At 57.5% G+C, this 26,353-nt stretch overlaps 9 protein-coding genes across 9 annotated transcripts; 4 read left to right on the forward strand and 5 right to left on the reverse strand.

Annotated features, from left to right (window-relative positions):
* Positions 1-5,389: 5,389 nt before the first annotated feature.
* P884DRAFT_257666 (uncharacterized protein) lies at positions 5,390-5,899 on the forward strand. Its single transcript, XM_069441166.1, has one exon. It carries the CDS (start codon positions 5,439-5,441, stop codon positions 5,733-5,735), a length of 297 nt encoding a protein of 98 aa, XP_069298696.1. The 5' UTR covers positions 5,390-5,438; the 3' UTR covers positions 5,736-5,899.
* On the reverse strand, positions 5,900-8,515 carry P884DRAFT_257667 (uncharacterized protein). Its single transcript, XM_069441167.1, has one exon. It carries the CDS (start codon positions 8,377-8,379, stop codon positions 5,905-5,907), a length of 2,475 nt encoding a protein of 824 aa, XP_069298697.1. The 5' UTR covers positions 8,380-8,515; the 3' UTR covers positions 5,900-5,904.
* Positions 8,516-8,719: 204 nt separating this feature from the next.
* P884DRAFT_220765 (RNA 3'-terminal phosphate cyclase/enolpyruvate transferase) lies at positions 8,720-10,154 on the forward strand. Its single transcript, XM_069439468.1, has one exon. The coding sequence runs from the start codon at positions 8,792-8,794 to the stop codon at positions 10,019-10,021; it is 1,230 nt and encodes a 409-aa protein (XP_069298698.1). The 5' UTR covers positions 8,720-8,791; the 3' UTR covers positions 10,022-10,154.
* A 4-nt stretch (positions 10,155-10,158) lies between these two features.
* Positions 10,159-11,417, reverse strand: P884DRAFT_220768 (uncharacterized protein). The gene is made up of 2 exons (XM_069439469.1): positions 11,025-11,417; positions 10,159-10,955 (listed from the first exon to the last, which is right to left on the reverse strand). Exons 1-2 carry the CDS (start codon positions 11,276-11,278, stop codon positions 10,187-10,189), a joined length of 1,023 nt encoding a protein of 340 aa, XP_069298699.1. The 5' UTR covers positions 11,279-11,417; the 3' UTR covers positions 10,159-10,186.
* A 1,020-nt stretch (positions 11,418-12,437) lies between these two features.
* Positions 12,438-16,748, forward strand: P884DRAFT_240349 (uncharacterized protein). The gene is made up of 4 exons (XM_069440174.1): positions 12,438-13,043; positions 13,183-14,864; positions 14,935-16,311; positions 16,385-16,748. The coding sequence occupies exons 1-4, from the start codon at positions 12,701-12,703 to the stop codon at positions 16,490-16,492; spliced, it is 3,510 nt and encodes a 1,169-aa protein (XP_069298700.1). The 5' UTR covers positions 12,438-12,700; the 3' UTR covers positions 16,493-16,748.
* Positions 16,749-17,102: 354 nt separating this feature from the next.
* Positions 17,103-19,322, reverse strand: P884DRAFT_196940 (NPL4 family-domain-containing protein; the record flags this gene model as incomplete). The annotated part of the gene is made up of 4 exons (XM_069438026.1): positions 17,103-17,396; positions 17,487-18,954; positions 19,054-19,172; positions 19,239-19,322. 4 exons carry the CDS (start codon positions 19,320-19,322, stop codon positions 17,103-17,105), a joined length of 1,965 nt encoding a protein of 654 aa, XP_069298701.1.
* Positions 19,323-20,049: 727 nt separating this feature from the next.
* On the forward strand, positions 20,050-20,826 carry P884DRAFT_196841 (Sec62/63 complex, subunit Sec66; the record flags this gene model as incomplete). Its single annotated transcript, XM_069438015.1, has 3 exons — positions 20,050-20,155; positions 20,243-20,544; positions 20,635-20,826. 3 exons carry the CDS (start codon positions 20,050-20,052, stop codon positions 20,824-20,826), a joined length of 600 nt encoding a protein of 199 aa, XP_069298702.1.
* A 715-nt stretch (positions 20,827-21,541) lies between these two features.
* P884DRAFT_257676 (uncharacterized protein) lies at positions 21,542-22,040 on the reverse strand. Its single transcript, XM_069441168.1, has one exon. The coding sequence runs from the start codon at positions 21,968-21,970 to the stop codon at positions 21,557-21,559; it is 414 nt and encodes a 137-aa protein (XP_069298703.1). The 5' UTR covers positions 21,971-22,040; the 3' UTR covers positions 21,542-21,556.
* An 809-nt stretch (positions 22,041-22,849) lies between these two features.
* Positions 22,850-25,358, reverse strand: P884DRAFT_276439 (origin recognition complex subunit 3 N-terminus-domain-containing protein; the record flags this gene model as incomplete). Its single annotated transcript, XM_069442957.1, has 6 exons — positions 22,850-24,266; positions 24,323-24,465; positions 24,528-24,756; positions 24,833-24,909; positions 25,003-25,242; positions 25,308-25,358. The coding sequence occupies 6 exons, from the start codon at positions 25,356-25,358 to the stop codon at positions 22,850-22,852; spliced, it is 2,157 nt and encodes a 718-aa protein (XP_069298704.1).
* Between the last annotated feature and the right edge of the window lie 995 nt (positions 25,359-26,353).

Below are 26,353 nucleotides of genomic sequence, written 5' to 3' on the forward strand. Positions count from 1 at the left end.
CTCGCCGCATGTCAGCCTTCGCTCACGGACGACCTCAAGCCATCTGTGTTGATGATAAGGTACTGTTCTGCGGGGTTAGACCGACCCTCACACTAAGCAATCTCAAAGAGCTTTCCGTCGTCCAATTGATTCGTTCCTTTTCAGAAAAAATGCAGCATGGGCAGTCTGGTGAGAATTGACGACTTCAGATGTCATACAGACTACGAAGTACGAGGTACAATTCATCAGCCATTGCCAAGTCACGTCAAATTTGAGAACGAAAACAAAAAGGAAAGGGAGAAAGAAAAGAAGGGCAAAAAATGAGAGAAGAAGAAAAAACAATGTTGTCTAAATTTAGTTGCGAATTACCCTTAATGATTATTTACTTGATAGGCGTCACTGTTAGAAAACAGTACCCTACTCAAAAGCACACGCGGACAGGGTCGACCTTGAAAGAAACAACGGTGTTACGTTGCACTCACTCATCGTACTGTACTGTGCAGTCTACTCCGTACTGACTGATAGAAACAAATGCAGTACCAAATAACTACGGAGTTCGCAGGTCGGCTGCTGAGAAATGAGAGGTGTCACCAGCGTAGCAACCTCTGGAACCCGTTTTCCGTTTCAGATTGTCGGGTGTCAAACCCTCCCCACATCCAGGCAAGACGGTGAACACTGCACACCTTCTGTTGTGACCATTTTCTGCCCATTGCACCTATGCAGCAGCCCGACACAAACTCGGCAAGGTGTTCTTTGCCTGTTGTAGATTGCAGGGAAGAGAGAACGGATCAAAAACAGCAGGAGAGCCCGACAGTGGTCGTGGATGCCTGCCTCAAAAGCTGGAACCAGAAATTCCTGCCGTCTCTTGCATCTTGCGTCGCGAACGGACCCTCCTCGCCATAAACACGCTGCAGCTCGGTCGGGCCCGGCGCCCGTCTATTGGCTCCTGCAGAAGACCCGTGGGGGGGGGAGAAGAAGGGGAGACAGCTCAGATCCTGGGCAGCCATTACTGTGTAGTTCCCTGTCATTTCAGTAATAGCTACTTAGCCTGAGGTGGCATAGTTACAAGTTAGCACGCAGTAGTGTAGTAGTAGCATCGTGGATGGACATACCTCGGTGCATGAGTACACCGTACTCTGGTACATGTTCTGCACCAAGTCGACTTTCGAAGCCCCGCACTGGGCAGGCGGGGAGCCTACTCTTACCTCCCAGGCACCTCGGTCTCACCTTCCGCATCCACCGCACTAGTGTAGAGTGCAGGCGAGTTGCAACGATGTTTTGTTCTGCGACCGTGTGTGATTCAGGCTTGGAAGTTTCTTGGTCAACCGGAGAGGTTGGCCCCGAACGACAGCGGCCAGCAGCCACACGTTAAACCTCTCTCCATTTTTCTGCAGTGGCTGAGGCTACACACTGCAGTGCTCTCAGTGCCGCGAACGAGAGGGGGTGGGGGGTATGTCGTTTCCTTTCTTGTTCTTTTTTTTCTCGTTTCTTTTTCTCTTTTTTTTTTCTCGCAATCCTTTCTTTTTTTTTTTATGATGCATATGCTTTTTTTGGTCAAACCTTCGCATACTGATTCCAAAAGCCAAGGGCCACATCCCTGTCTATACTTGGACTACGGACGTACACAGCGCGCATCGAGCCGGGGCCACGAAAGCCTAGTAACTAGTGTTCTGTTGTTTCACTCACAGATAACGGCAGCAGATCCAGGATTGTTCCATCCAAGCCACCAGAGAGCAACTGCCGGCGCCGGGGATCTGTGATTCTCGCTTGCAGCGAGAGGTTTCAAGAGCGTACAAATCAGTGCGTTCCGAGAAACCGTTCCCTTGCATCGGTTCCGTTGGTTTCAAGCCCCTGTTTTGTTCTAATCCTGCTGTTCTAATCCTGCCTCTGCTCAATTCGGCGCGTGCGCTGTGCGGATCGGTGTACGAAGCAACTACCTTACCTGCATTGATGTAGTTAAGGTACTTGCACAAGTACGGATTTAATGGATATCGATTTCCCGCAGTGCCTCCATCCTGCATGCGCCTGACTTCACCTCTTCGCCCGCAGGGTTCATGCAACTTGCGGGCGGGGTTTGTGAGGGAGGGAAGCCGGGGTGTGCAGTTCCGAGGCAGAGCTTCTTAAGACTGGACATTGTGACTGGCTCACGGATTGCGGATTCGCGAGTCTCTTTGGTTGGCCGCCGAGATGCATGCAGTGCTCTCTGTAGGTTGGCAGTCCTGCCGAGAAGGATGCGGCCGCCCAAACAAAGCAGTAGCGGCCGACCCGAGGAACTGGCCACAGCAAACAGGCCACTCGGAATCACAAGGCCCGGGAGGGAGGCCTGCTTCCCGGTAGGCTGGGAGAGGGTTGGGATCAGGTTGTCAACGAGGCGGTGGTGGCATTCAAGCACTGCCATTTCTGCCTTCGTGTGTGAATTGGGTCATTCAAGTCAATTGGACAGAGTTCCTCGGAATGTCGGAGGCACCGAAGTTCTGTCCGGAGACGTCTGAACCGAAACAGCCATCGAGGCCTCCACGTTCAGCAAAGCTGGCGGCCGCCTAGCTACACGTCGCGAGGCTCGAATTTCATTGCGCAGTGGTCGAATATCCACAGGTCGCCGGGTGAGGCAAGGCCAGATTGAATGAGCCTTAACTGGTCCTGCGCAGGTTGTGTAATTACTCCGTAATCATCACAACATCCGCCGGCGCCGCTTCCTTTCTGCCATGTCATGCAATGCCATGCCAACCCGTTGCTTTGGTGCCAGCGATTCTTCGTCCACCTCGAGTTTCCTCCGTGACTCGGTCCCGCCGCAATGAACGGCCCCCTTACTCCCTCCGATGTGTTGTTGCCTTCAGGCTGTTCAGTCAACCCACCATCGACTAATTAATTAGTCGAGAAACGAAGAGCTGAGTTGGGTCAGACTCTGTGTTCCCACGCTGCTGCGCCGTGTCTGTGCCATCCTCGGGTCTGATAGTACCCTTGGGTTGTTGCGACGAGGCTGTCGAATTCTGCAGGTCGTGCTGGTTTTACCATGGTGTGGTGGTAAGACGGAGCAGGACGGCAATGCACATATTCTGAATCCTTCGCACCCCCTAGATCCTATCAACGATCATTGCCCTTAGGGACAGGTTGCTGAAGCATTTGTCAGCCCGGGTAGCTGATAAAGTGAAACAGCTTGACTCTTTTTATTTTTTTCGACCCTTACATTATTCGAGGCTGGCTAAGTCCAGGTAGCTAGCTCCATCATTGCTCGGCTCAGTAATTGAAACATATCTGGCGGCGATTCCATCGAAAACTGCAAAGGACGGCCGAACCTAAATGTCCTTCGCAGATGATAATTACTCTTGCGAGTTCGAGAGGCAGATAATTACGGCTCTGTTCTAGAAAGATGGAGTCAATCTAATGAACCAACCAGTATCGGTAAACAATAGCAACAGAAAGTTGAGCTAAAGATCGTCCTGGGTATCATGTATGGGTCGTGAATGAAATTCCAGCACGGTAGAGAAACCTGGCGCCGGGTTGTGTAGACTGACTAGTTCATCTTGTTGGGATCAAAGCAGTCCAAGCACGTGGTACATTACGTGCCCTTGGAACCACGGACTACAGGGCAACATATCATATTATATGTTTCTTATTGTAGGAGTCTGTAGGGTGATGAAAATTCAGGCGCTGAGTTATCATCTCCCTTCTCGCACAAAGTTCCTCTTCTCTTCCTCTCCTTTCTCTTCCTCTCGCGCTGTTCTTTAGAAGCGAACCCTCGGTTGAATAAGTCAATGAGACATACGATCATAGAAAAGCAAATGAAAGAGCTTCGCTTCTGTGTGACGGACATATTTTCTCGGTTGAACTACTATACAACCGTTATTAAGAATGGTATGTACTTCTACCGGCTCACAGCGCCCTTTCTTCGTGTATCGCCTACACACGAAGGTGTATTCATAATAGGGATGCGGTTTTGGTTGGGATGACCGGGCTTGAATAATGCTACTTCCTCACGGAGTACTTGCCTATGGACCTTCATTTATTAACTGCTCTTATAGTGGGAAGCGAAGATATAAGCTTGCTATGGTGCCTTGAAGCTAAGGCGTAATTAACTAAGTATACACCGTTGGTTAGGACATTTTTTTTTTCTAATTTTCATGTTCGTCCAAGATTTATATCTATAAGTGTCAGAAACGGGCAAATCGTTTAGCAGAGCGCAAAGGCATATTTGAAGGTGTGCCACTGCAACTCACCCCCGTTCACTCTTTGAGATGGCTGGTGGTGTTTTCATCTCCCAAACGGACGCCTCTAACCCTAACCCCTTTGCCTTTCTCACCTTGCCGTTCCTTCCCAACTTCTGCATCTCTCTTTGTTGCACCTCATCACTTCTATACAAAATAAACCCTTTGACCTTTCAGCAAACCCCCCCACACTAAGGAAATACTTGAAAGTGAAGGCAACGCACTCTCGGAAAAGTTTCTAGCCATCCACAATTCCTCAACAACCATACCCCTCCCCCTTTGGCTTTTTTGATGACTTCTTGAACTTTCACTTTCATCAACACAATCAAGTTACACATTCCCTCAGCAGACCCCCGACGGACTGACAACATGAGCTCTCTTACGAAAAACAAGCCCCCGAGGCCAGAGGAGGAAAAGAAGAAGGAGGATGAAGAAGAAGAGGAAGAAGACTACATGACTATGACCTTCTCCGACGACGCCCCCGGCTCCACCGCGGGCGAGACGTCCCTGCAGCGCCGCCAGCGCCTCCGCCGCGAGGCCGAGGCCCGAGCCCGCCCCAAGTCCAAGGCCGAGCTCGCCGCCGAGGCGGAAGCCCGCCGCGAGGCCGCCCTCTCCCGGTCGCTGCTGACCGCCAACCCCAAGAGCAAGGGGCTGGCCATGATGGCCAGGATGGGGTTCAAGGGCGGTGCGCTCGGCAAGCAACAGCCGCCGGTGGCGCAGAGCTCGGAAGGAGGAGGCAACGGTGCTAGCGGCGGTGGTGATCCGGAAGGGAAACGGGTCGGCGGCGCAGAAGGAAGAGATGGGGAAGGAGCAGCAGCAGCAGCAGGAGCAGAAGCAGGAGCAGGAGGAAGGGGTGGAGATGGCCCCCGCATAGAGCCCATTCGGATCGAGATCAAGGAAGGCCGCGAGGGCATTGGGCTCGAGAGCGAACGGAAGCGGAAGCTCAGAGAGGCCGCCGAGGCCGCCGGGGAGAGGGCGAAGCGGGCCAAGGAGGACGAGGCCGGGTACCGGGAGCGGATGAGGAGGGAGCGAGAAGAGGCCCGGTGGGAGCGCCAGTTCGTCGCCGCGCAACGAGTTGCCGAGAGGATGGTCGGGGAGAGGGAAGACAGAGAAGCAGGGGCGGGGACCACAGGGCCGGCACCGGCACCGGCCCCGGCCCCGGCCCGGGCCCCGGCGTCGCGCCCGCTGAAGGCGATCCCCGTTGTCTGGCGGGGCCTGGTAAAGGCGAGGGAGGAGGCCGAGAGGGACCGCAGGATGAGGCGCGATCTCGAGCAGGGCCTGGCCAGGCTGCCGACGTACGACGACGCAGACGAGGACGAGGACGATCGGAAGGCGCTGGGCAAGACGGCGACGGAGGTCGTCATTGCGGAGGACCTGGATGAGGAGGACGCGGAGCTGGACGAGTTCAATGCCCTGCCACCGGACGAGCGGCTGCGGAGGGTGGTCGAGTACCTGCGCAGGGAGTTTCACTACTGCTTCTGGTGCAAATTCGGATACCCTGATGAGCAGATGGAGGGCTGTCCCGGACTGACGGAGGAGGACCACGACTAGAGCGGCAACAAGCGGTTGTCTTACAGTACCCTACCCTCACCGTCCGTCGGCCACGCCCTATCCGACCTGCCATGCCGGTACCTGCTCGAGACGGTTTCACGCATGATGGGAGAGGTCATGTTACGCTTATTGTACACGTACGCATGCATGTATTTACATACATTTGGATCTACACGGGCCCTGCTGTCTGCTTGCCCAGCTTTCTGCGCCTCGCGATCTGGTCCGCATCCTTGGCTACGACGATATCATAGACGCCCATCTCCCGCGCAGCCTCCTCCAGCAGCGGCTCCACCTCTTCTTGGGTCGAGTTGTGTGCCCCTGCCTTGAGCAGGATGAGCTTCTCCAACACGTCGTGCAGCTCGTTCAGCTTCTCCTCCTCGGTCATCTGCACGCCCGGATGGCCGGCCTTGATCAACTCCATCCGGTGCTTCCTCATCAGGGCCTCGATCGTCCGCCGGCCGCCCACTAGCCGCTCCATGTTCCGTTTGGACTTGACCTGCAGCGACCCTGCGCCCGACGCCATTTCGATGAGCAGCGCCTCGGGCGGGTGGAAGGCGAACAGCTCCTTCATGGCCCGCGCCGCGATGATCATGCCCCGATAGTCTTTCGCCTTGAGCATGCTGAACAAGATGGTGCGGGGCAGCTGGGCAAAGATGTCGGGCGAGTCGAACTTCCATTCCGCGGCGACCATGTCTCGGAAGAACCGTCGAGCCGAGGCGATATCCTTCTTCGTCAGGTCTGGGTCCCTCTGGACGAGCCGGTTAACCGAGAGGCTGTTGAAGAGGGTCAAGAACGTGTGCCCGTCGGGGCGGATGTTCTGCTCCTTGGTCATGGTTTCGTAGAGTCGGACGGCCTCGTCGGCCTCGCCGTTTTGGGAGTGTGAGCGGATGAGCTGGTTCATGAGGAAGCTTGTCGGGCCGATCTCGGCTTGGTTCAGAACCTCGAAGAGCTCCCGCAGGCGGTCGTGAAGCCTGCGAGAGCAGTAGTTCTCCGCGAGAAGGGAGAACGTCTCGGCAGTGGCCCTCGTCCGGCAGACAAACTCCGGCTCGCCCTCGGTCTTCGCAGTCGCCGGCATGGAGCCGGACTTGTAGAATCGGACAGGGTCCTGCCGCTGCCGCGATTGGACGTGGTCTAGGCGGGCGCGAATCATGCCCCAGGCTAGCGTCTCGGCCTTTTCAAGGTTTTCGGCGGAGCCTGACCTCAACCAGGCCCCGATGAGGCCATTGAGCTGGATGGGCGACGGTGTTATCCCCTTGTCTTGAACAAAGACCACCACCTTGTAGGCGCCTTCGAGGTCGCCCATTCCGATGAGCCGCTTTAGCCACTTGCCAATGAAGAAGTGGTTGCCCACCGAGAGGGGCAGCCTGGTTCTTCCCCGGACGTCAATGGCGCGAGAGAACATCATGTCGACAAATGCTTGCAGAGCGTACTCGACACAGTCAGATGCGAGGAACACGGCAATCACCTCATCGTAATCCTCGATCGTGATCGTCTCTCCGAGGAGAGTGCGCATGTGGGTGTACGACTCCCACGCCTGGTCGACCGTTTCCCGTTTCGCCGCCAACGCCCTGATGACGGGCAAGAGGATGCGCGCGTTGGGCGGCTGCGAGGATCTGAGAAGCGTCTCGGCGGCTCTCTGGGCCCGATCCGTGTCTCCATGCAGGCAGCACATGCGGACACCAAGCTCCCAGTAGTCGGTGAATGTCTCGGGCTTCGATCCAAGGGTGACGACGGCCTTCTTCCAGGCATCGATGGCCTCTTCCTCCCAGCCCTCGATGAACATGGCCTCGATCGCGAGCAGCTGCTGTGAGTCTCGTAGCGGCACGCCGGCAGCTTGCATGTCCTTGGCCAGGATGTAGATGTGCTGCATTCGGTTGGGGTTCTCGACGCCGTCGCCTTCCCAAGAGAGGATCATCCACAAGAAGTTCCACACCTCTTGCGGCACGTTGTGCCAAGCCTGGGCCAGCGTTTTCCTCGCCGCCGAATAGTACTTCCAGCATTCCGCCACGTCCCGGGACCTCGGGATGCCGCCCTTGACGACGCTGTCGCGTGCCAAGAAGGCATTCAGATTGGCCACGGGCCGTTGGCGCGGCCCGCTGAAACCCGAGATGCGCAGCAGCCCGTAGTCCTCTGCTTCCGGGCCGGTCTTGCCCTTATACTGCATCCGAAGAGTCTTTTTGAACTGCTTGCGCAGCTCGTCCGCCTTGTCCCGCTCGCCCTGCTTCTCCATGCGCTGCAGCATCTTCGCCGTGGTGATCATCTTCTTCTCCAGGTCGTTGATGGCTGTCTCGATTTCGGAATCCAGCCCGCCGCTCACTTCGCCAAACTCGTCTTTGTCACGCAAGCGGCGGAGCTTTCCCGGGGCCTCCTGGTTGAAATAGTTGACATCGAGGTCGCCGGAGGACGAGGTTGGTTCGGGCCCGCGTTCGAACTCTTCGGTCAGGATTCTCCGGAACTCCGCGTGGTCCGGCGCATCACCCGTTCTCTTGGAATTGCCGGGAGAAGGCTGCGATCCCCGGGCGGCGGTCGAGGATGACCGGGCGAGCCAGGGCCGCGCACTTGCCGTCCGCAAACTGTCGAGGCACGACTTGCAGACATAGCTGCTGCGCCGACCGAGGTCGAGCGCAAACGTCCTCGGTGGCATCTGGCAAGATGGGTGATCGCGCTCACTCTAGGCGCATCGGATGGATAGAAGAGGAGGGCAAAAAAAAAGAAAGCGAAGGGAGGGGAGAAACTTGTTAGACAGTAAAGTGAACAGATCTGTCACCAGTTACGGAGTACGGACTACATCTTGAAGGTTCAAGATTTCCGTTTCGAGAGGCGCACATCGCCCCTGTCCTTCCAGCACCCGTCTTTTTTTGTGGGGCACTCCACTAAAGCCGCCTTATCAGCGCGCCTGAACCCGCCGATAAGCCTCTGTAAAGGTCCAGACCGCCCGGCAGAAACGGTCGGACCCTCCAAAATTTACTGGGAAGTTGGTTCAATTGCGGAGGACTCGCTTCAGGGCCGTTCGCCGTTCATTCATACGGTGATTGATCACTCCATCACCCACAGCCATGTCCGGCTCAAAACCCGAGTTCCTGCGCTTCACAGGCCACCGCGCCTTCACCCAGCGGTTAGTCCTCGCGACGCTGACCGGCCGACCGATTCACATCTCCAAGATCCGTTCGTCTTCCCCGACCAACCCCGGGCTCGCCCCGCACGAGGTCTCCTTCCTGCGGCTCCTCGAGGCCGTCACCAACGGCAGCGTCATCGACGTGTCCTACACCGGCACGACCATAACATACCAACCGGGTCTCATCACGGGCACCGCGCCGGGCGTGAGCGCCTCCCTCGAAAGCGATGTCATCGAGCACGTCCTGCCCGCCAACTGCACCCGCTCCATCACCTACTTCCTCCTCCCCCTCGCCCTCCTGGCGCCCTTCTCCAAGGCACACATGAACGTGCGCTTCTCCGGCCCGGGCGTCATCACCTCGGCCACCTCGGCCACGACGGGCGACCTCTCGATCGACACGTTCCGCACGGCCGTGCTGCCGCTGTACGGGCTCTTCGGGATCCCGCCCGCGCGCATCGAGCTGCGCGTGCTGTCGCGCTCGTGTCCCGGCCCCGGCGGCAAGGGCGGCGGCGGCGTGGTGGAGATGCGGTTCGCCAGCCAGGTGCGCCTGCCCAAGACGCTGCACCTGCACCGGCGGCCCGGCAGGATACGGCGGATCCGCGGCGTCGCCTACTGCACGGGCGTGTCGGCGAGCCACAACAGCCGCATGATCACGGCCGCGCGCGGCGTGCTGAACCAGCTGGTCGCGGACGTGCACGTGGCCGCGCAGTACGACCCGGCGCCCCTGGTCGCCGAGAAGGGGAGCGCGCAGAAGAAGAAGATCGGCATCGGCTTCGGGCTGAGCCTGGTGGCCGAGTCGAGCGCGGACGGGGTCCTGTACTCGGCCGACGAAGTGGCGCCCCCGCAGGGCGGCGTGGTGCCCGAGGACATCGGCACCAGGTGTGCCTACCAGCTGCTCGAGGTCATCGCGCAGGGCGGGTGTGTGACCGCTGCGGCGGCGCCCACCGTGCTTACCCTGATGGCCATGGGCTCGGAAGACGTGGGTAGGTTACGAGTGGGCAGGGAAGTGGTGGCTCGTGAAGAGATAATAGGCCTGGCGAGGGATCTGAAGCAGTTTGGGGCGAGTAGTTGGGGCATACGGGATGCGGGCGATGATGAGGGGGGCGCGGGTGATCTGATAATATCGGTCAAGGGGACGGGAGTCGGGAACGTTGGCAGGAAGGTAGCATAACCGGTCAAACCGGTCAAACCGGTCACAAAGCAGGCGGCTTTCAGACCAACTCCAAACCCCCTTTTTCCCTTCTTGGTTTCGATTTCATCATGACATTATTTTTTCTTTCTCTTTTGTCCTCGGAAGGTTACATAAAAACAGGGAACATGTCATCAGTGCACTCTGCTATCGTTGCTGTCGCGTTATTAGCCTGCTCCTCCGTTCAGCGGCCAGCGCGGCCAGCGTGGCGCCATAACCCAGGGTACTAAGCGAGTAGGCGGCTGCAGCGTGCGCGCCATTGCCCACCGTGCGGACCGCGTGAATGACATGAAAATTTCCCAGGACGGCATTACCCGACCGAATCACGTCCAGCATGTCTGCACTGTCAACCGCCGACGAGAAGGTATTCCCCATCCGCTCATCCTCCACCGCTGACCCGTCCCGTTGACGGCTGCTGCTTCCCGAGAGCGGCTGCAGTTCTATCCCGCCTCCATACCCCAATAAGGACTCCTCCCTCAACACCCCGCGCTCTTCTGCGTCGTGATCCTGCACCGTTGTTGCCGGGGCCACAGTGATTTGGTCGGGTTGACCGAGGTCCGGGCTGGTGGTTCGCAAGCCCGGCGTGACGGCCTTCTTCAAGCCCTCCAGCTCCCGATGCACCGCCAGCATCAGGCACTGCGCGCCCAGGATTATCAAGTCGAGGAACAGAAAGGCGAGCCTGGAGGTCGGCGGCTTCTGTCCGATGAAGTCGATGATGACGCCGCCGTGTAGGTAGCCGCGCGTCGCTTCGCCCGCTTCGGGCAACCCAAAGAACATGTGCACGAGGATGCAGAGGACGCTCGGGACGAAGATGCCATAGATGTTGGGTTGCTCGAGAGGGAGGAGAGGGCCGTCCTTGGGCGAGAGAGAGGAGTAGTGTGGCACAAGGCGGAGGATGAAGCGAAAGAACGAACACCTGGAAGGGAGAAGGTCGTCGGCAAGGAAGCTCGCGACAGGAGGGAGGTTCAGTGGACGGCAGACTTACTCCATATAGTACAAGGTGCAAATGTAGACGACAACGATCATGTCAAGGCTCTTCTGCAAGTGCCTGACGAGCTCGAGCTTCTTGACCAAACCCTCGCGCGTCTTCTTCTGCCGCCGCGACGCCGAGGTCTCGTCGGGCCGGACATCGTGACCACTGTTCTCGGAGTGCACGGCGTGCTCGTCGGCGTCGTACTCGCCATCGGACCATGGCGGGAGCTGCCGGGCCGCGGAGCTTGGGCCCGGATCTTCGCTCATCGCTCGCCGCAAAATGGGTTGAGGTATTCAGGTGCAGGTGGGAGCAACATTACATGTTCACACGGTGGTGCTGAAATGTATGCACCGGGATGCGTCAAGCCCAGAACATCGGTTATGTTTCGCGCAGCAACAACCTTAGCGGTGCGTGAACGGATCGGCGCGCGGTGTCGCTTACGCGGGTGCTCTCCTCCGTACATCACTCCGTCGCTGACGTCTTTTAGCTTGGCGCGCTTGGACAAAATACGGGGAAAGGGTTAGGGTTACTCTTCCGCAATCATCTTCCGCCAAGAAACGTGCACCCTGATAGATGGTTATTGGTAGGATACGATCCGCATATCCGTACTCCAGAGGTAGGTCGAAAGTTGAGTCATTCAAATATTGCAGCAGAAACAGTATGGGCCCGCCAATTCCCATTTGTGTCTCCGCTAATGTCAATCCCACCACCATGCGCAGGAGGAGCGGCGACAGTAAAGACTGGGATAGTTAAACAGTGTATTCCTGCTCTGCCCAAGCTTCAGTTGCCTTGGGCTAGTAATAGTAAATACATGCTTGTACAAAAGAGCCAAGGAAAGGCGGCAGTCTCCATTGTATCCCTATTACTACTACGAAGACGCCGACATTTGTTGAGAATCTTTGAGCCAGTCACACTTGCTTGATTGGCCAGTCAGATGCTCCGTTCTGGACATCCTTGCAAACCCCTTCCTATCTATCAGTTTGAGACAACATGCATTCCTTCTTCACGCTACTCCAGATCCCCATACTCTCCAGCGTTACTGCACATAGTAGTACCATGAGCTTCAGGTTCTTTCAGCAACACACTCGAAGTTGCCTCCATAGCGAAAAGACGACAAGATTCAAAATAAGTCGCTTGACAATCCAAGTTTCCAATTCATTTTAGGTTTTATAGGGTCGGATTATGAATGATTGGGTGCCGGAGTTTTGGAGTTTGACCCAACATTCTCGCTTCACCATGTGCGCAGCAAGATCCAAGTTTTCGATGCTTGTATCCACCACCACCACCAAACCCCCCCATGAATTCCAGGAACCGTGGTCTGTCCCTCCGGCGTCGGAAGGGTCGCCGCGCCTGTAGCTTGGAAAATTTTCGCGAGCACCGGGGTTGACGCGCATAGTTAGCGCTGGGAAGCGAACGAAAAGAGTCATCTTATCGCTTATCGCTCCCCACAGCGGCCGATCAACCTTCTTTTTTCTGGCCCGCGGATCGCGATCCCGACCTTTGTCATAAATCCCATCTCCAACCTCGATCAACCGCTGCACTAACTCCCAGAGTGGCCGGGACGGCACGCGACACTGTCAATTGACCAACACGAAGGACTGGAGTGCAGCCTGCGACCTTGACGCGGGTTTCTGACTGAACGAGACGCCGCTCCGCTTCCGCAATCGCTTCGAGTTTCCCTCCGAATAATGTTGTCGGCCGTGTACAAGGCGGGCCGCGCTCCTGCCGTCCTCCGTCATGGTCGCCGCGTCCCAGTCACGTCCTCGCAGCTGAGCACCCTGGCTGCGAGCCCGCAGAACGTCCTCTTCCGCACGCAGACTCAGAGCCCTAGTGCCAGGTTGAGCCAAAAACGGCTTCTTTCCGCCTCCAGGGTCCTGGCGAGCGCCGGGGCTGCGCAACCCGCCCCCGATCCCAAGGCCTATCTCTCGAGCGGAGTGGTGAAGCCCAAGGATATCATCGATGTCAAGAAAGTCCTCGTCATTGGCAGTGGTGGCCTTGCCATTGGCCAAGCTGGAGAGTTCGACTACTCCGGTATGTCTGCCATACGAACCGTCCTTCCCATATATCCATAAGCGGTGAACAATGAGTCACACAAAGGAACGCAAGTCGAAGAGCCCAGAGGCTGACCGCAGCCCCCCCCCTCCCCCCCCCACCAAAACACAAAATACAGGATCGCAAGCTCTCAAGGCCCTCAAGGAGGCCGGCGTTGCCTCTGTCCTCATCAACCCCAACATCGCGACCATCCAGACGAACCACACTCTTGCCGACGAGGTCTACTACCTTCCCGTCACCCCAGAGTACGTCGAGTACGTGATTCAGAGGGAAAGGCCCGATGGCATCTTCCTGTCCTTTGGTGGCCAGACCGCCCTCAACCTGGGTGTGCAGATGCAGAAGATGGGCCTGTTCGAGAAGTACGGCGTCAGGGTCCTTGGCACCAGCGTCAGGACACTAGAGCTCAGTGAAGACCGCGATCTGTTTGCGAAAGCGCTCGAGGAGATCAACATCCCTATCGCCAAGTCCATCGCCGTCAACACGGTCGACGAGGCTCTCGAAGCCGCCTCCAAGGTCGGATACCCCATCATCGTCCGTGCTGCCTACGCGCTCGGCGGTCTGGGGTCCGGTTTTGCGAACAACGAGGAGGAGCTTCGCAACATGGCTGCCCGGTCGCTCACCCTCTCACCCCAGATCTTGGTCGAGAAGTCGCTCAAGGGCTGGAAGGAAGTCGAGTACGAGGTGGTCCGTGATGCGAACAACAACTGCATCACGGTGTGCAACATGGAGAACTTTGACCCCTTGGGCATCCACACTGGTGACTCGATCGTCGTTGCGCCCAGCCAGACCCTGAGCGACGAAGAGTATCACATGCTCCGGTCCGCCGCCATCAAGATCGTTCGGCACCTGGGCGTCGTTGGCGAGTGCAATGTCCAGTACGCGCTGCAGCCCGATGGTCTCGATTACAGGGTCATCGAGGTCAACGCTCGCCTCTCGCGTTCCTCTGCCCTGGCTTCCAAGGCGACCGGGTACCCCTTGGCCTACACCGCGGCCAAGATCGGTCTGGGCCACAGCCTGCCCGAGCTCCCGAATGCCGTGACCAAGACGACGACTGCCAACTTCGAGCCGTCGCTCGATTACATCGTTACCAAGATTCCCAGGTGGGATCTGTCCAAATTCCAGCACGTAAAGCGGGACATTGGCAGCGCCATGAAGTCTGTGGGCGAGGTCATGGCTATCGGCCGTACCTTTGAGGAGTCCTTCCAAAAGGCCATCAGACAGGTCGACCCCAGGTTCGTCGGCTTCCAGGGCGAGAAGTTCGCGGACCTCGATTACGAGCTCCAGAACCCCACCGACCGCCGCTGGCTGGCCGTCGGTCAGGCCATGCTCCACGAGAACTACTCTGTCGACCGCGTTCATGAACTGACCAAGATCGACAAGTGGTTCCTGTACAAGTTACAGAACATTGTGGACTGCACCAAGGAGCTGCAGCAGATTGGCAACCTCCGCGGGCTCAAGAAGGAGCACATCCTCAAGGCCAAGAAGATGGGCTTCTCGGACAAGCAGATTGCCCTGGCCGTCAACAGCACCGAGGACGAGGTGCGCGCTCGTAGGTTGGAGTTTGGCATCCGCCCGTGGGTGAAGAAGATTGATACCCTCGCGGCCGAGTTCCCGGCCGACACGAACTACCTGTACACCACATACAACGCATCCTCTCACGATGTGACCTTCGAGGACAAGGGCACCGTGATTCTGGGTAGCGGTGTCTACCGTATTGGCAGCTCTGTCGAGTTCGACTGGTGTGCCGTCAGCGCCACTCAGGCTCTGAGGCAGATGGGTGAGAAGACGGTCATGATCAACGTGGGTGCATGATGGGACCCCAACTCTAGGCTTCTAGGCTTCTGAGGAGCATGCTAACATCATCCCCCAGTACAACCCCGAGACGTACAGCACCGATTTCGATACTGCTGACAAGCTCTACTTCGAGGAGCTGAGCTACGAGCGTGTCATGGATATCTATGAGCTCGAGAACGCAAGCGGTGTCGTTGTCTCTGTCGGCGGCCAGCTGCCTCAGAACATCGCCCTGCGGCTCCAGGAGACCGGCGGTGCCAAGGTCCTCGGAACGGATCCCCGCAACATTGACAAGGCCGAGGACAGGCAGAAGTTCTCCGAGATTCTCGACAGCATTGGCGTTGACCAGCCGGCGTGGAAGGAGCTCACCTCGGTCAAGGCTGCCGAGGAGTTTGCCGAGGAGGTTGGCTACCCTGTCCTTGTTCGTCCCAGCTACGTCCTGTCCGGCGCCGCCATGACGGTCATTCGCAGCAAGGACGAGCTCAAGGACAAGCTGGAGGCGGCTGCCAACGTCTCGCCCGACCACCCTGTGGTCATCAGCAAGTTCATCGAGGGTGCCGAAGAGATCGACCTGGACGGTGTCGCATCACGGGGCAAGCTGATCGTCCACGCCATCAGCGAGCATGTCGAACAGGCCGGTGTGCACTCCGGCGATGCCACCCTGGTCCTTCCGCCTGTCAAGCTGGACCAGAAGACGATGGAGCGCATCAAGGAGATAGCCCAGAAGATTGCCCAGGCCCTGGAGATCACCGGCCCTTTCAACATGCAGATCATCAAGGTGGATGATCCCGCAGGCGGCCCCCCGGCGCTGAAGGTCATCGAGTGCAACCTGCGCGCCTCGCGGTCCTTCCCCTTCGTCAGCAAGGTCCTCGGCACCAACTTCATTGACGTTGCTACCAAGGCCCTCGTCGGCGTGAACGTACCTGAGCCGACCGACCTGATGGCCGTCAAGCGCGACTACCTGGCGACCAAGGTGCCGCAGTTCTCGTGGACTCGCCTGGCCGGTGCTGATCCCTTCCTCGGCGTCGAGATGGCGTCGACCGGCGAGATGGCCTGCTTCGGCAAAGATCTGGTCGAGGCCTACTGGTCTTCGCTCCAGTCGGCCATGAATTTCCGCGTCCCTGAGCCGGGTGAGGGTATCCTCTTCGGCGGTGAGCTGAGCAAGCCCTGGCTCACCACTGTCGTCGACTACCTCGCTCCTCTCGGCTACAAGCTGTACGCCGCCGACCAGGAGGTCAAGCAGTTCCTCGAGTCGACGAGCAAGCACAAGATCAACGTCGAGGTGATCGAGTTCCCGACCGAAGATAAGCGTGCCCTCCGCGAGGTCTTCAAGAAGTACGACATCAGGGGCGTCTTCAACCTGGCCCAGGCCCGTGGCAAGACCATCATGGACGTCGACTACGTCATGCGCCGCAACGCCGTCGACTTTGGCGTCCCGCTGTTTATGGAACCTCAGGTTAGTACCGTTGCCTTCTCTCTCTCTCTCTCTTCCCCTTGGTCACACCCCGCTAACTGTACATTCCCTGCAGACTGCCATGCTCTTTGCTCAGTGCATGAGCGAGAAACTACCTCGCCCGGAGGGTATTCCCTCCGAAGTGCGCAGGTGGTCTGAGTTCATTGGCGGCAAGCCCTTGTAAATATCATTGCAATGATACCTTTCTATCCGACCGTATGGTTTTGGAGTTCTCTCAAAGAGATAAAAAGGAACGAGTTAAGGGCGTTTGGAGCGGTTTCTGGATTTTTTTTTTCTTCAGCGCGGACGGGTGGGCATTTCTGGTCATATTGTGTCTCTGCTTACGTTCGACAAGCCAGCAACGGATCAAAGCTTGGAAATACTCTCGTCCGCTTCTTGTCCTAGGTACCGCAGGTCCACTCGTGACAGGTCAATTTTCGCTATACGATGTCCGTGACTAGCGGAAGGCGGACTCTCCATGTTGCCCCTGAGATACTTCTCACGCTCTTTGGATGTACCAGTCCCTCACCCGAGTCAAAAAGCCACCACCATCGTTCTGTATCATCGTCTATTTCCCAGGGATAACCTAACTCCAGATCCGCAGTAGATCAGTCCACCGCACCGCCCCCCCCTCTTGTGAGTCTTTTATCCCCTCGAGTTGCCCGACAACATCAATCGTTTCTTTTCCTCGTCACCCCAATTGGGTCGATGCCTAAATATAGCAGGCCAAGCACACCTGCTGGCGTAGGCGACAAACACCGTTCCTGCCTCTCAGAAAGGTGGCCGATCCAACCTTAGTGCGGCTGGTCAGCGCGGCGGGGTCCGGATCCGTTCAGCCTGACAGCAGCAAAACGCTTAGCAAGAGGTTCTCGGGCGTCGTCTTGGGACGAGGCATCGTCGTCATCTGCTCTCCTGGTACCAGCTCCAACGACGATGCCATCGGAGGACTGCCGGGGGCGCTTGGGAAGTCTCTCACCAGTGGATTGCAGGATCATGTGCAGCGTTTGCCATCCCGTGGTTGACCGCAGCTGGAAGGACTCGGCCAGGTCGTGCTGGGTGGCGACACGGCAGAGGAGGGCCTCTTCCTCCTGTAGACGTGGTGGTTAGCATCAGGTTAATCTGCTTAGATTTTATCTTGGAGTAAGGGAAGAGAGAGATTGATGAGGACATGGGCATACCTTGGATAGGACACTCATTTGGTGGATGAAGCAGAGGAGGTGGAAGTCCGAAACGGGGAGGGCGTCGCCTTTCTGGTTGACCTTCAAAGCCTTGGAAACGGCCGAGACCTCCTGGGCCTCGCCGAGATACTCTCGGTTCTCGATGGGGAATCCGCTGTCGGTAAAGACGGGCTTCGGCGTCTCCGGGAAGCCGTGGGTGAGCGTGACGAAGAGGTATTCGACCGGGAACGCCGGCTTCGCATTCTCCTGCACGTTGGCGCCGTACTCGTTGATCCGGCGGTAGAAGACTTCGGGGATGTACCGCGTCCTGCTCACGGAGCCGTCGTCCTCCTCCTCCTCCCGGACGAGCATCAGAGTGGGATCGGCCGATGGTTCGATAATGTCTGCCCTGACCATCTCGACGGCATCATTCGACATTTGGTAGGCCGAGATGGAGATCTCGCCTTCCTCGTTGCCCGAGACCACACAGGTGACAAAGTTGGAGCCAAACCTCCCGGTGTCGCTCCACTTGCTGGGTTTGGGGTGTCGAGCTTGCATCCGCGCGGCAAAGACAACCTCCTGAGAGGCGAGGAAGTAGGAATCGGCATGGCGCTTGCAGATGGCGGTGCCGTCTCCATTGCCCGCGTCAAGAAGGTCGGTCCAGATCACGCCGACCTGTTCCAGCCCGCACAGCTTGGCGACTGCGTTGACCTCTTGCTCGTTTTCCCACGCACCAAGCGTCACGCCGTCGATCTCGTCGACTTGCGGCGGCTCGTAGATGGCCTCGACCACGGCCTTGATGCCGAGCGGCACCACGTCGTACTCGAGGTATCTGCCGTAGAGAATACCCAGGCGCTGTGTTCCGGTCCTCCGCCAGGCGTCGAGGAACCTGTCTATGATCTGCGGCGAGGCGAACTCGACATGGTCGACCATGCGGAAGGGCTGCGGTTGGAGCGTGATTGCGCTCGGCTGGCACTTGGTGCAGATGCCCTCGGGCCACTCGGGATGGCCAGACGGGCAGTTGCGCTTCACCCGGTAGTAGGGCTCGACAAGCGGCGGGATGAAGGAGCTCCCGAGCTCCGGCTTATTTGTCGCCGAGTTGATCTTGCGCATGTAGGCGTGCACCGACATGTATTTGACCTTCTTCTCCTCGAGGTACTGGGGGTCGAATGGGTCCAAGGGCATACAGTAGTCGCACATGCCCTTTGGCCCGTGACGGCACATCTTGTCCCTCTTCCTCGGGATCTTTCCATCCTTCTTGTCTAGCCGGTCATCCAGAGGGGACTGCCTGACGACTTCCCAGGGGTTCCTGATCCGTTCGGGGGACGTGTTGGGCGGAGGGTCGATGGGGTGGTCTTCGGTCGGCAGAATCGGTTTGCCGCTGAGCCGGTTCGTGGATGACGACAGTGTGGTTGGCGGATGGGCATCGACGGCTCCGTTTGTGACGGTGTCCTGGTGCTTGTAACTGACGAAGATGAGGTCACCGTGACTGTTCGCCCAAGTTGTTAGTCCTCGTTCGCCTTCCCGGCGCCCTCCTGTCACAGAAGACGAGTGAGTGAGCGGGGTGACTGAGTGGCCTTGCCTTAACCCAACTTGAGAAATCTTGAACCTGGCAATCTCTCCAATCTTCTTCGCGTCACCACCGCTCGGGTGGTTCGAGAGCGTTATGCTCTGGGGGTCGACGGTCGAAGGAAGCTGCGGGACAAGCTGCGCAACTGGCCGTTAGCCCTCCTGGATCATGACGCACCGAGAGATGCCAACATCATCGATTACCTTGCCAATAAGGTCGGCGAAGCTCTCATCCTTGTCCACCGAGAGGCGGAACATGCCATCGGGAGAGCGCAGCCGTAGCAACATGGCGGGCGCAGGCTGAGAGGACACGGGATTGCCACTTTTTGGGTGCTGCTCGTTGTGCTGCTCGTTGTGCTGCTCGTTGTGCTCGCTGGCTACCTCGGTGCTTGGTTGCTGTTCAGTATAGCCTCTGCGGCAAAAATGTCGACGGGAGTCTCAGAAATATGCCAAGTCTGAGAGCAAAAGGAAGTTGCACCGAGTTCCCGACCAACAAAATGCTGCCTGCCCATCAAGCTCTCGTCTTTCGTCATGCAACCGTGCCTGGTGTTAACTCGGGTCTGCTTACTGCATACTGTGTAGTAACTGCGTAGCACAGAGAGCTGCCCCTCAGCCCCACTTTATAGCCCGATAGCTACATATCGTGGGGGAATACGCCCCGGTTTATACGGATTACTCTGTAACTAAGTAAACGTTAGTTACCACCAGACCAGCCGTGGCCCCCCTGCCCTTGTTGAGTGTCACTGCCAAGACCCAAAAGTTGTCAAGCTGTTCTTTCGAGCCTTGTTCGGCGGTGGTGCCCCTGCAGGGCCACCTTCACAAAGTAAATCCGTACGGATATAGGACACTGACAACTCGTCCAAAACCTCACCTTTTGTGCGATTCCCAAGGCACGGTGCCAATCTCGGGCTCCCCCACCCCCCTTCCCCCATATAGTTATACCGTTTCGATCGCTCAGAGCGGACGGTTTTATTTTCCCCCTTTCCTTCTCGAGGAACCTTTGTGCAACGCCGGCATGTTCGACATCGATTGGAGGGGGCTTCTGCTGCCCCTAGCGTATTTGGTGGTCTTGGTCGGCACATTCATGACTTTCTCGACAGTCTACCGCAAGAGGAAAGCAGGTATGTTTTCGGCTGCCTTATCTTCTTTTACCCCTCGTTGGATCGTGACATCTGGAGCAGCAAGGGACTGACTCTCGCCTCCTCTAGTCCAAAGCGCAAACCTGGCGCCATGGTTCGGGCCACATCTTCAACGCAACATCTACCTGTCGCTGCTGCACATGGAGCCCGAGGAAGGGTCCGAGAAGGCGCCCAAGGTCCCTGATAGCGTCATTCGGGCGGCCCTCCTGCGGCGCGCCGTCGAGGACATCCATCGCATCATCCAGATCCGTACCGCCAAGCAAGCCTGCAGCTCGTTGCTGCAACGAGGGAGTGTCGGCGACGACCTGTGGCAGCGGTTTCAGCGCGCCGAGAAGGAGATGGAGGAGGAGCTGCGGGACGTCGTGATGGAGGTATGTTTCCGCCGTCGGGGGGGGAAACCGCTTGCTGTCCGACGTTTTGGCTAACATAACTCCCCCCCCCCCTCTCCCCTTCCCTCACAGGCAAACGCGCTCGTCCCGGGTTGGGGTCAAATCATTTTCCAGTCCGCCAACGAGATTGCCGCAAACAAAGTTCTGCGCGATCGGCTCGAGGAGATTGAGAAACAGACGGAGCGCGACAAGGAGTGGTGGGAGAAGCGCCGGGCCAGCATCAAGAACGAGTTTATGAAGGAGCTGGACGAGGAGGCCAAGTAGAGAGGGTTGCAGAACAGGGCCAATGCGGCCAACGTGACCGATAACGAGGACGAGCTTGTCCCGCTGGGCGCGAAACACTCCTTCGGCCACCCCCTACGCAAACGCTTTCCAGGAAGGAAGAAGACCAGAACACCACAATAAACGACAAAGATAATCTGTGCGAGATCGCCGGGGGCACTGAGCGCGCGTTCGGAAATAGTGTTGTATAGCAGCAGAAGGGGTGGCACGACTGGGCCACTGACAGCATCGTGCATGGCGTTGGGCGGTGCAGAGGTATTGTCGCCTTGAATCCCGTGCATCCAGTGGTCTGCGCGATGGCATGTTTTACGCCGGGACGAAATGGGCAGAAGAGAGAGAGAGTGCAGACTTGTGAGATGTTTTAAGGTTTGGATAGACGATTATTTGAAGATGTACATCCATGCTTTGGTTCGACGTGTCAGCCGCACTCAACCTCTCCACGCCGGCTCTCCCTTGCCTCTCGCATATGAGCAGTTCGACGCATAGCCACCGCGTTCGTCGTTTCCGCCGCCAACACTAAGCGACCTTACGCAACCCCGGCCAAGACGAATCAAACAGATGACGCTCGTTTTGCCATGCTTACCGTAGCGCCTGCAGGACAACAGGAACGCAGAAAGAGAAAGCCAAAAAAAAAAAAAAAAAAAAAAAAAAAAAAAAAAAAAAAAAAAAAAAAAAAAAAAAAAAAAAAAAAGAGGGGGGGAAGGGACCGGCCTCAAGAGTACCAGCCCATTTTCCTCCTGACCTCTTCCACGTCATCCGCCTCTCCGCGACTGCTGGCCGCCCTCGCCGCCCCCCAGATCTCCTCCTCCGTCCTCCCGACCGCCTCGGCCGCCTCGGGATCCAGCAGCTCCCCGATCGGGGTCTCGCACCCGCGCAGCCCGATGAACCGCCCCAGCTTCCGCCTCTTCTCCTCGACCGTCAGGCCCGACGTCCGCCACGAGGCCGGCCACGGCATGGGGCACGGGTACTGCCACGTCCACTGGCACGGGGTGCGTTGGTGGTAAAAGTGGGCGATCGAGTCGAGCTGCTCGTCCGTCAGGAGCCAGAAGGTGAGGAGGGTGCGCGGGAAGGCCGGGTGGACCTGGCCGGTGGTGAGCTGCACGAGTGGCGCGAGCCGGAGGGACATCTGGGCGAGTTTGCTTTGGAAGGCCGGATCCGAGGCCGCGCGCCGAGTGCCAAAGGCCGCCTTTCGTGTTTGGTCAGGGCTGGTGTTGATACTGCTATCAACGTTGTTGCTGTCGCCGTTGCTGTCGTCGTAGTTTGGTGATGGGATTGAGGGAGAGAGGCTGTCGGTGGGCGTGTTGGGTTGTTGGGGGTATGTGTGTTCCATTCCGGGAAACTGATAGAGCGAGTAAGGTGTTGCTTGCTTGCTGCTGCTGCTGCTGCCGACGACGACGAGGAGGAGGAGAAAAATGCTGCAGGCGAGTGAAAAAACCAAAATATTCTCTAGCGTGAACCCGAGATCTGGACGACTCGAGATGGGAAGAGAAGCGGACCGACAAGACAGAAGAGGTTCCGATCGAGGCTGGCGAGCCCGCTGTCTGTAAAGATGCGGCCAGCAGCAGAGTATAGTAGTCACTTCCGGAGTTGGGCTGTCGTCTTTCAACAACAGCGCGAGCTGCTCCGGTTCGGAGGAATGCGGAACGAATCTGGTCAACGTAATACATTAAGACTGACTCCCAAGGGGAACCTCGGGCTCTTGTACGTTCCCCCGCCGGAGGAAATCTCGCCCTTATCCCCCATAGAAACAGTCTGCTTGTTCTCATCTCAAAGCGGGCATCGACTCGTCTCCATCTTTGTCCGCTTATTGCTATCTTTGGCGGCCGGGGCGAAACGTCTTTTGGCCGTTACCGTCCCTTTGACCGTTTCGGAACAACCAAGTTATTGGTCATGGGGGTGGCTTACATTTCAGAAAGGCACAGATTCTCGGCGCCCCATATGCCAACAATGCGATTCGCGCTGGCAACCATTTGGCCGGGAGCCATGATCCCAAGCCGGGGGTGGCTTAGAGCCATTTCACCTTCGCAACGTGATCGGCCTTCTTTTTACTCGGCTTCACAAAGCCCATCATCCTTAGCTCCGCTAGGCCGCGGTAGAAGCACACAAGGGCCGAGCGCTCGTCAAGGCCGATGTCAGACTCTTCACCGACGAGCGCGTAATAGGCCGACCACAAGTCTGCCACGTTGATGAGCGCTCCGGCCTCCAGATACAGGTGATACAGGATAGCCGAGGTAGGCAGCGTGGGCTCCAGCCGGCCGCTCGCCTTGCCGCAGCATGCACAGGCGAGGTAGTCGTGCGGCCGGGAGAGGGCGCGACCGAAGATGGCGCCTGGCCGGGGGACAAAGACATCCCGGTAGGGCATTTTGGAGTCGAAGACCCAGACCTCGTGAAGAAAGAGATTGTCCACGGGGTCACACTGCAATTCCTGGGACAACAGACCCAACAAAGCGTCAATGGCCCTGGTAAACGCTTTGTCTTCCTCCGTGAGGGTCGCCGTGTCCTGACTGAGTTGGACTTTTTGCGCGACGACGGTGGTGCGAATGACCTTGCTCTGGGCGCTGTACTTGCTCTTGAGGGCTGCGCGATTGCTCTTGGAGCGCTCTCTCAGGCCTTCGACTTCGTCACGAAGATCTGCCAGGGAGCTCGCAAACTCTTCGGCATCCGACTCCCAGCCGTCCAGGCCGAGGTCCGCGCTGCCGGTCCGGATGGCATCTAGCAGGCGCTCGATCAGCGAGACAAACTCATCAGCGCTCAGCCGTTTCAGGGAGTCTTCCAAGGGAACCGTCCCAGACGACTGCTCGATATCGATACCGGCGCTTAGAGCTCGTATGTAGAGGTCCGTGAACGAAGTCGGGTTGAGCCCAGTTGCCACTACCAGGTGGATGGCCCGTAGGAGACGGAGCAGATACTCCTGGCGCTTCTGGCCCTGCCCCAGGATCTGAGTTACGAGATACCCATCGTCCTCGATCAAAGACTGCGCGTGGCCCAGTTGTCTCGCCTCAACCGCGGCCTCGGCTTGGACCCGGAACGAATCGAGCATCCGGACTGCTTCGATGTGCTCCGACGTGAGAAGCTGGCGGTTCAGGCTTTCTTCTCCCGCGAGGAGCACACTGAGTGGGTTCGCGTAAAAGTGGCACATGTAGGCGTACTTGAGCGAGCTGACGAATGCTTGGATTCCGGCCACCTGATTCTGCTGGCGCTCGACCAGAGTCCGGAGCAGCGAGGGTCCAATTCTGAGCCTGGCCCGGGTCCCGGCGACGGCGGTCTTGATGACGCTCTCGAGCACCGATTCGGCCTGGACGACGTCAAACTGGGCGCCGTGAAGCTGGCGGGCAGTGGATTTAAGCAGGCGGGCCTGAAACAGCTCGACTGACGTGGCGACCCCAAAGAGGACGTCGAACTTGATGCGGTCCCGCCAGGAACTGCCCAAGTGTCAGCTGAACTCGCTCCTGGTGCACTCAGCGGTGAAAAGGCTTACTGAAATAGCGAGATCAAGTCCGTCAACAGGCCGCTTTCGAACGCCTCGCTATCCTGGAAGGCCACAACCACCCGCCGCGACTGCTGCTGTTGGGTAAGAAAGGCGTGCAGAGCCTCCAAGTCATAGTCGAGGTATTTTCTCCCCTGTGCGAGTCAGCCTGGTCCCCTCCTCTTCCTCGGAAGTGTTGGAGAATGAAGCGACCTACGCCCTGCGTAACCCCTAGATCCCCGTCCTCCTCCTCGCCGGCATTCCTCACGGTGGCATCGCGGATGATCTTCTTCAGCGCCGCCTTGAGGTTTGGCGCTTCTGCTGCTCGGAGGCGGACAAACCTTGCTGAGGCGGTAGTGCGAACCCGCTCGGCCAACTGTTCGAAGAGGAGGTCCTGCGAGGCGATGTTCGCGCCGGTGATGATGAAGCCAGCCGTGAGTTTTTCTCTGTTTCTCCCAACAGTCAGTGGGCGCTCAAATTCTTTTTTTCTCTTTTGGCCTGAGGAGTGTGCATGGGACGTACGTCTCAGCCTCGGCAGCCTGCTCTAAGAAGGATGTGGCCTCGTCGAGAGTGTTGCGGTTGGCTTCCCTCAGAACGTGCTGCCACAACAACAGCCATCAGCAAACACAATCCTCCGAGCCTTTTCTCTTTTCTCGACAAGAGAATGCGCTCTTGTCGGCTTGCTGACTGACCTGAATACGAGTTTCCAGAACAGGCCACGCCGTCTCAAACAGGTCCTTCCGCAGCCCCACGGCATCGGGGCTCTCGGCGCCATTGAACAGCGGCGGAAATGCAAGCTCGGACGCACAATTCTGTTGTAATCCCGAAACGTCTGTTTTTGCTAATTTACGCCTCTTTGAGGGACGGGAAGCCCGGTTATCATTGTTGCTTCCCCCTCTGGACGTAGATGTCGGGTTGAAGATGAACGCCGCCTGTTGGCGAGAGTCAGCGCTGACCTGGGCCGTCTGGAGAGTTGTGGCGCCGATAATTCTGATACCCTATGATCGTCCTCGTCAAATGACGCGTCGGCATGCTCACGTTCAGTCATGTTGTTTTGCTGTGTTGACGTGGTCGCGCCTGCACGTTGAGTGCCCATGAAGGTACGCGGCGCTCGCTGTGAAGGGAGGGCCACCAAGCCACTAGCGTTACGGTATTACCATACTGCTGTGATGCGACGGAGTGCTCGCGCCACACCAGGCCGATCTCAGGTGTGGCTTACAATCTGCACACAGGAACGTGAGGCACTGTATTCTGTAATCCGTATATATAACGCTGCGTTACGTCCGTAGTTAGAACCGATGCTCCATGCATGTACAGTACGGCTGTCATGCAAATGTAAGTTAACTTTTTCGCGCAGCTGGGACTCACTGGCAAGACGAAGGGATACGCCCATCATATCCATTCTTGTGCCCCTAGCTCAGCCACAACTGCACGAAAGCAAGATATTCATTCAGCTTCATACCTTCGCTAGCAATCTACAGACTTTGCTCGACCATTCGCCAGTTCCTATCTTCAAAGCTACTTTTCCTCCCTCTCCGCCACCCAATCTCTGTTTCCTCTCTTTCCTCTCTCCTTCCTCCTTCCACCTGCCTCTTTCCCCCTCCCTTGCCATCACCACGTTCCGCAATGAATCGCACCAGTTCCTTTCTGCCTTTCCCGCGCCGTCTCTTTTTCTCTTCTTCTCATAAATAGCCAACCAAGCAGATGAATAAGACAGATACATAGCGAGTTAGAACCGCCTTCGCCACCCATCGCCGAGCACACCCAACAGCGAACACGCTTCAACGCCACTGCTTCTGCTGTTTTAACCGGCGGATCGGTGTCGCTGCCGATGCCTCCATCCACCATCTTTTTTATACACTTGACGCCGGTGCCCGCAATTCCCTAAACGGGAAACAGGCTCGAGAAAGAGTGTCTGCTGCAGGTAAACAAACGGAGGTGACAAGAGCCAGAACCGGGGAAAAAAAAAAAAAAAAAAAAAAAAAAACACGCCTGTATTTAAACCAGAGTACCCCACCCCGTCCAGAGCCCCCACGCATAGAA

This window comes from Thermothelomyces heterothallicus, assembly GCF_042370625.1.
Source record: "Thermothelomyces heterothallicus CBS 202.75 unplaced genomic scaffold P884_scaffold_7, whole genome shotgun sequence".
In the NCBI taxonomy this organism is placed as follows: Eukaryota; Fungi; Ascomycota; class Sordariomycetes; order Sordariales; family Chaetomiaceae; genus Thermothelomyces; species Thermothelomyces heterothallicus.